The sequence below is a fragment of the Chelonoidis abingdonii genome, chromosome 4, assembly GCF_003597395.2.
Source record: "Chelonoidis abingdonii isolate Lonesome George chromosome 4, CheloAbing_2.0, whole genome shotgun sequence".
In the NCBI taxonomy this organism is placed as follows: domain Eukaryota; kingdom Metazoa; phylum Chordata; order Testudines; family Testudinidae; genus Chelonoidis; species Chelonoidis abingdonii.
The window spans coordinates 37,104,170-37,112,678 of NC_133772.1; the positions used below are offsets into that span (position 1 = coordinate 37,104,170).

At 38.5% G+C, this 8,509-nt stretch overlaps 1 protein-coding gene across 1 annotated transcript in view; it reads left to right on the forward strand.

The window, feature by feature from the left end:
• CHKA (choline kinase alpha) overlaps window positions 1–4,246 on the forward strand; it is a 28,102-nt gene extending 23,856 nt beyond the window's left edge. The window contains exons 9-12 of the mRNA XM_032801558.2: window positions 590–698; window positions 1,295–1,401; window positions 1,941–2,022; window positions 2,876–4,246. Coding sequence (XP_032657449.1) covers window positions 590–698; window positions 1,295–1,401; window positions 1,941–2,022; window positions 2,876–2,935 — 358 coding nt within the window. The 3' untranslated portion in view covers window positions 2,936–4,246. The remainder of the gene's footprint in view (window positions 1–589; window positions 699–1,294; window positions 1,402–1,940; window positions 2,023–2,875) is intronic.
• Window positions 4,247–8,509: the final 4,263 nt, after the last annotated feature.

The window sequence follows — 8,509 nt, forward strand, 5'->3', positions numbered from 1 at the left end:
TCTTAGTAATGCCATATATCAGTTTTTGCCGAGTTGAAAAGTATGCTGTAAGTGTACTACTCCATTAAACCTTATCACAACAAACTTAATTGAACTCAATGCCAGCGGAGTATTAGCCACTTATATAGAAGTGGGCTTTTACAGTATTAATAAATGACTTGTGATCTAAATTACCTCCTGCATTCCATAAAAATGTTGGCAAATAGTTCTCAGTTCTTCAATATACTGGACCGTTGGTTTTTTGAGTTCAGGTCACGGATTGTAGTATTGCTGATGTACTCCACACCAACAGCAGTAGCAAGTTCTTCTTCTTCTGCATGGACAATAAGGACACTGGTTTTACTGCTAGCTTTTTTTAAAAAGCAAGAGTTGTTGATGCATCTTGTGCTATTTGCTTTTTGTGTTTTCATCAATAAACTTGTTTTTACTGACAATTCTGATCTATTTGTAGAACTTAAAGTCTTCATGCAAATGTTCTCATCATACTTCATAATAACTTCAGGACTGCATTGATTTTAAACAAGAACAAATATGTAAATATTCTGGAAACTTGAACCTCTGCCCTAACTATTGAACTGTTAATTTTCAGAGGATTTGACATTGCAAATCACTTCTGTGAATGGATGTATGACTACACTTATGAAAAATACCCATTCTTCAAAGCCAATTTTTTGAAGTATCCCACAAGGATGCAACAGGTAGGGGCATGAAAATAGAGTTGCATGCAAATGTCAGTGTCTACAAGCTTCAAATCTGATCTATCCTTCCTAATTACTGGTTTAATTGTTACTGTACATCCTGTCCACCAAAATTCCTCACTGCGTCACTGGATGTAGTAGTCATTCTTTCATAAACTTAGTGTGATGTTAGTGTACAATGCTTTTTAAAAAATAAAAAGTCCTGATAAACTTCCACTGCTGCCAATAGCTTTTCAGGTAAAACACTTACTGTGGTCCCGTATGTACATGCAAAGCTTGTCTTGATGTTCCACTGGTTTCAATAACTGTGGGTTAAGATCAAAAGCAAAAGGGTTAGATAGTTTTTACAGATGCCATTTTGATATTCTAATGGGATACTGTCTTTATATACTGAATTCCTAATCTGTTACTCAGTGGCATTCTTCTTCTTTTGGTGCTTAGGTTTTGAAATGATCCAGAATAGTCAATACTCAAATTTTCAATCTTAGAAAAAACTAAACGTCTTAGGGTCTTTATAAAGATTTAGCATGATGATATTAACCATTCTTGAGACTAAGACTTGTCTGATGTGTTCTCATGATCACTATTGTCTTTAGCTTTATTTTATCTCCAGTTACCTGACTGCATTCCAAAATGGATTTGAAAATCTAAGTAATGAAGACAAGTCCAAAACAGAAGAAGATATATTGATGGAAGTCAATAGGTAACTATTTATATTTGCTGTCGTGATAGTGCAGTATTGGCATTCTGTGTACAGTCCACCTGCTTAACACTTGCATTTTGATGTCTTTATAAGATTCACATTCTTGTATCACTGAGAAATGTCTAGTTAGAATTTGTCTTTAATGGCTTTTTCTAGGGTAAATGAGAACAAACTCCCTAATGGTTGTAAATGAGTCCTTTTTCCATGTCAAAACTGTTATGGCACAATGCAGGTAGTAGGCTGTAGAAGTTACTAAGGGCATTGTACAAATAACTAAGCTGTGCTATGAAAAACTACCTTAAGTTCTCCAAGCTTCTTGGGGATTAGTGAGTGGGATACTGATGTCATATAATGACTGCTTGGAGCAAGAAGGAACTCTGTTCTGGGATGCTCAGATATAATAAATATGACTCCTCTAAAAGATAGCAAGTTATAATAATAAAATTGGCACTGATTTTGACTCTAGGTAGGCTAGATAATGCAGTTAATGTGGGACACTAGAAAGTTTTTCAGCAAGCATTTTGTTTTGTAATTTGCAGGTTTGCCCTGGCATCACACTTCCTCTGGGGCCTGTGGTCCATTATACAAGCGAAGATTTCATCCATTGAGTTTGGATACATGGTATGCTTTCTGAAAGAGTAAAATCTTAACCTTTCATTTAGTTAAAAGTAAACCTTAATGCACCTTAAGAGTAATTTAGTAATCTTAGTCAGCATGCTTTCTTAAAAGAAATTTATCTCACACACACACACGTGTTTCTTCTTCTGAGTATAATTGTCCGTCGTCCTATACAGTTACCATGCCTAAATCAAATAATGCTATGGGTGGTTATAGCAATAATTTTTGCTAATACTCTGTCCAGTAGTGAACAGGAGTGGAATTATTTTTCACCTTCCAGTGATCTGATTCGTTCACACTCCCAGACACATTCTTCTATGTTGAAAGGGTTGCAGCATCTGCCCGCCACAGTACCTGACTAATACATGAACAGTGGATTTTAGTTTTAATTCTAGTTTTGTTTTGGAGGAAAAACAAATCTTTCCATAGCTTTCTTCTCAAACTTCTCTAGTAAGGCTTCCTCTCTGGGACTAAATGGTAAAAATATTACTGTCTACTTACTTTACGGGAGGAAGCTGCTGATAAAGGTTTTAGTACACTTGAATAGTGCTATAGGTTTGTCTAGCAACAAAGCTAACTGACATGAAACTAATAGCCAAGGGTTAGATAGGATGCAGAAATGCTACTAAACCTGAAATTAGACTTTTAACATGATGCTTTAACTTGTTTAAAAGGTCTCTTCCTTTGCGCCCAAATACTCTTGGAAGGTGAAGCCAGGAGGATAATATCCAAATATTTCTATCTATATTCATATTATATAGTATCCCAAACTGCAGACAAGAATGCATGTACATCATGGCAGCACACAACTGACAGTGTTTCTCAGGAAATTGATTATTTACCTCATTTTATTTAGGACTATGCACTGTCAAGATTTGATGCATACTTTGACCAGAAGAGGAAACTTAAAGTGTGACTGTTGGAAGAATGGACAATCTGTTACTGTACAAAGAAAGCAGCTGGACAGAACTTCCACTGTGCTTAGGCTACTGTATCTGTAATGAAGGTTTCAGAGGATTCCAGTTTCTTTGGAATGCAGATATACAATTTGTGAAGACTGTACAAAAACACTTGGTTTATTTGTTTACAGTTTCATAAGAAATCTTTGGAATGAGATTGGGAAGCAAAAGTATAATACAGCAGTGCAATATCTTGAAATCCTTTTAATCTAAAGGGTATCTTATATGGGGAAGCTTACAGTTCAGTGTGGAATACCACATGCATCAAGAGCAAACAGTTACTGTTGGTACTTACTTTTTTTGTTTTTAGGGGTTTTATTGACATACTGGTGAACATTGTGACAAGAACACTTGTAGTTGGTAATACGTTGTAGACACCACTGGTCAATGGGAAGATCAGTTGTGTCGGAGGACAACTGTTATACTGTGAAGCTGGCTAAAAGGCCTTACTGTGAGTTAATTGTATTAGCCTCATGGTGTCCCCTGAACACTGTCTCAAGAAAGGTGCTGCTATATACAGCAAAATGGTTAAAGGACACATTAAAGCAATTTGCTGTCAGTGTTATCTAAATATGGATGAATGTAGTTTGTTGTCATGTACGTGTCTTTGTAGAATGAAATACAGATGAATCTTAAACTGGAAATTTCTGAAGAGATTTGGGATGACTAACCTATTCATTTCACATCCTTCACCAAGAACATGCTTTTATTGATCAGCCTGGCTATCTAGCAGTTTTGCAATATGCTGTATATGAAACTCTCCAGGCTGGCAGCACTGGAATTAGTGCCTTGAATTACTCTAGCAACCCCTCGATGACTGGATTGGCATTAACAATACTCCCAGCTGAAGCCAGCCCTTCTCCTTGAACTGAAGGGTGTTACCACAGTACAGGTCTGTAAGGAAGGTGTTGGGGTGGAGGGAATGAGGGAAATCAGAAGATAATCCCCTTTCCCTCAGAGTGTGAGGGCAGGGAGACACACTTTTGACCAACTGAGGCATATTTTTGGCTTCTAGGTAGCTTTTTTCCTTAAACCTCTGACTTCAATCTTGTTCCAGCAGTCCAGTAAAGTTGTGTGTTGTGGGAAACAGTAACATGATGATGAAACATGTATATATCTGTGAAATCTACAGCATATGTGTAAATGTTCTCTGGAGAAATCTTTAGATTTTGGGAACTTGTTTTACTTTGGCCATTGTTTTATTTGTGTTCGTGCTTTCTGCTAAGACATACTGTATTATATTACAATAAATTTTTTTAAGTATTCCCGTATAAGCTTGTGTGGAAGATGGTGTATAAAACATTTGAGGGAGTGTGCAGTGTTTGAACAAGTCATGCTATATAGCAATGTGCCACTTCTGATTCTTTAGAGGGTCAGTTTGCAAATACTTCTAATTTTTAACACCTCTAATCCAGTAGTTGTGGTTATTGAAGCTGACATTACTCCTTAGAAATCATATTCACATCTTAGCAATGAAGAATGAGTGCTGATAGCCAGTCCCAGATCATCTAAGATCACATCCACCTTGAAGGCCTTACCTTGATGCCAACCTGCCCATGAAGGCAGACTGGATTAAATTGTCTAGTGAATCAGTCCATTCTGTGGCATCTCTTCTATATGCAAGCGGAACATGATGCTCCCAAACCTCAGTAGAAAATAGGTACCACTCAAGTTAGCTAGCTTAACTTTTTAACTAGTCGCATAAGTTAATCATAAAGGCAGCTAAAAAGCAAGGAATGAGAGGGGGAGACATTACACAGTGGAAAACAACTAACATTTCTGCAGAAATGTTACGTGAAACAAATTGAGACATGATCATTCTGACATTTAGAATTTAATGCTTAAGTAGTAACAAATCTTGAAACTCTGCTGAAGGGAAAAACAAAGGTCCTTTTGGGAGAATGCAACTGTAATTTTTAACTACAGATACTTGGTCTAAAGAATCAAACTCATTAAATAGATTAAGGGCTCACTTTGACAGAGCTACTGGGCTTGTAAACTCTCCACCAGTAACATTTGCAGCATGGAACTCTTAATTAAAACATGGGAATGAGGTAGTTTGTCAGTCAGAGGAAGACTGTCTTCTAATTACCATGCAATGCATGTTGCACTGAGTCCCTGCCACACTTCATAGATGCCAACTAACCTTCAGAGATACAGCTATGCTATATCTACTCTGCACCTGAAATGTGCTATTGCAAAGGTACATCAGTGGCATCTTATTAGTTAGGATTGCTTCACATGTCTGTCTCTGCATTTAGGTGGATCTAATAATTGCTGACTTTTCAGAGAGTGGGACAGTTAACTCCAGCATGTTAGTTGTTCACTGAATGCTACAGAACTCTCTGCCAAAAAAAGTAGCTTCTAGGAGGGGAAATTCGCTGCTCTTATACAAGGTGCATACCCTTTCTAATGAATTTATATTGGAGACACTCACGTAGGATTTTCAGATGTTTACTGTTGTCTTTTCTGGGCATGGACTTCAATGGGAACAGTAAAGACATGCTCTCTTTTTTTTTTTTTTTTTTTTCTTGAACAGCTCTGGTTCACAGCAGGTAAGAGAACAGAAAGTCACTGAACGATTTAGCAAATCATAGGTCTTGTTTACGTTGGTTATTTCCAGGAAATATTATATTAGCATTGGTGGAAACACTAGTGCAGACTTGCTGCTGGCATTCTTGACCACAGTTCATCTAGACTTGCTGTGATCAGACTTAAACAGTAAAAAGACCCTAGCAGCTACTCTTAGTGCTTATGCTGGTGGAGTTCACCAGAAATGTGGGCACAAATAGGAGACTTGCAGTTGTGACCAGTGTTTTCATAAAAACAATTTTAGGGTGTTGGTGCTTTTGTCGTCTAAACTCTTGAGCTTTGTGCAAGTTTTGAGTTTTTTGCATGAAAGGGTTACTGAATGTTTTGTCTCCCCTTAGAATATGGTTTACTTAGGCAACATGCTTAACATCATTTTACAGGTACAGGACAAAGTATACCTAAACCAGGTGTTTGTCTAATCCGTTCTTCAGAACCTCCAGTGATGGGGATTCCACAACCTGTCCTGGAAACCTGTTCTAGTACTTACGGATAGTTGGAAAACTTCGATGGTAGGAAAACTTAACTAAACTTAAATCTCTCTTGCTGCTTATCCTCCTTTCAGTGGCCATGGAGAATAATTGGTTGCTGTCCTTTTTATAACCACCCTTAATATATTTGAAGACTAAATATGCCAAGTTTTTTAACCTTTCCTTATAGGTCATGTTTTCAAAAGTTTCATTTTTGTTGCTCTCCTTTAGATGTCCTCCAATTTGTCCACATCTCTAAGTGTACTTTAAATTTGTTTAAAAAAAATACATCAGCTTATTTAATGGTCCTTGGATATGACTGTTCTGTTTCTATGGAACGTGTGCCACAAAAGGAACATCTTCCCTATGTAACCCCATTAATGTGCTAACCCTGGTTAAAAGGTGCTATGGATGGGAATTGGGGGGCTGTTTAAAGTTCAGTGCCCACATAACCCTTGGCCACTCTGTTCAAAGCACCAAGTAGTGCTAATTGCAACAGTGGGAGTGAGGTCACTAAACAGCCCTTGATTAGTAATCACTTACAGCACCTTAGCCAGTCCACTCCCCCAGTGCTGAAGATACTAAGGGGTGAGAGTTTAGCATGGGCCTGCATGTATTGTGGAAATGCTTTTTGAAAGCAGCTTGAGGTGTGGCTGTGTTCTGGAAAACAACTATGAAAAATGGTACCTTCTTGCTACACCCATCAGCTTTTTGTCTGTTCAGAATCAGCTCCATCAAGTTTTGTGACAAACATTTCTGCTGCTTTTCCTTTCTAATAGCCTGGCTGAGCCAGCACACTTTTTAATCGGATGGATGTAACTGTGTAAGTTCCAGCCAGTAATAGCTGTACAAACCCCCAGAATGCAATTATTGCACAGTAGTTTCCATGGCCCTAATTTGTCCTTTATTACTGGTGATAATGTAATGGAAAGCACCCAGTTTGATTCTCAGAGCCTAAGATGAACCTGTAGAGCTGGCAATTAGAGAAGACGTTATCCTGTCCTCTCACCCAAGCTTACTTCTCTGAAAAGCATAGCAGGGCAAAAAGGCAGAAATACCATTTTACAATCATTTTTTAGAGATGAGTCTTAGTGAAATGAATCTGGGCTGGGTTAATGAAGCTGTATCTGTTTACACCAGTTAATCTAGTCTTGTGGTTGTAGAACAGAAGGAGATGGGTAGAGTTGACTGTTTTACCTGGGATGTCAGGTGCTATCCAAAGACCTCAATCTACAAAAAATCACAGCAATTTTTCAGGAATAATAGAATCATAGTTACATCTACAGTTAACTGCAGATCCTGTCTGTCTTTCCCTCTTCAACAAGCCAGGGCCTGAGATGCTGTTTCTCAAGCACAAGAGAGTTATTTATAAAAAGGTGAAAATAAAGCTGCCCCATGATTTGACAGGAGCAGTCAGTAAATACAGTTGGGCTGACCATATAGTCTCCCTGATGCATAGCAGGAGGGGGGAGGGGGATATTAGTTGCTTTCCCTTACAGAGACAATAACGCTTTCAAGGATTCAACTCCTGAAAGATCATTGCAGTAGCAGTGTGAGAGTTCCCTTAGTTTACAGGATGCAGTTGGGATCATCTGTCATGCCAGACTGAATCCATGTGAAGCAATAAATGAAGTAGTTCATGAGAGATGGATAAATAGCTGTAATCGGTCCAGACTGAAATAAAATATAGAAGTGCACTTACAGGGTCCTGGCATAGAATAGTAAGGAGCTACTGTACTAACTATCCAGGCAACAAAGCTGATCTGTAGCCAGCTGCCTACTTGTTTCTCCAGATGTGAAACTGGCTTTATTATGGCTCTTATTTTGAGAGCACCTGTATCTCCCACTGACTAATATTAATTGTGATTCCATTATCATAAACAAACAGGGAAAGAACCTCTCCCATCTATGTGAGCCTTATCCACAAGTCTCAGTCGAAATGGATCAGCTACTACACCTTGATACATTTATGTGCCTATTCAGATTTTTAAAGTGTGTTGCAAAGCTTAAGATACATGTGCAAGTCAATTTAAAATCATGATTGGCTCCATGCCTATGACTCTTTCCATTACCTCCCAAGCAAAGCACCCAGCCTGCTCACCCTCAGAGAGTTTGAGTGATAGGCCTTGCAGCATTCAGGCATTCAGTAAATTTGATCTCTCTCAGCCCCATGAGCATAGTAAATTCCATAACTGAAGATCATTCACTTAAAATGCCTGGCCCCTAGCACCCTCCTGTTTGCATGGGGGTACTTCTACTGGATTGTTAGAGCAGCTTCTAGAGGACTCAACTGAGCTGGGCCCTAGTGCGCTAGATGCTGCACAAACACATAGGAAGAGACTGCCCCTCCCCAAAGAGTTCACAGCCTAACTAGACAAAAGGTGGGTGGGAGAAAAGAAGTATTATAAATCCCCATTTCACAGCTGAGGAACAGGGAGAATAAGTGACTTGCCTACAGTCTTGTAGGAAGTC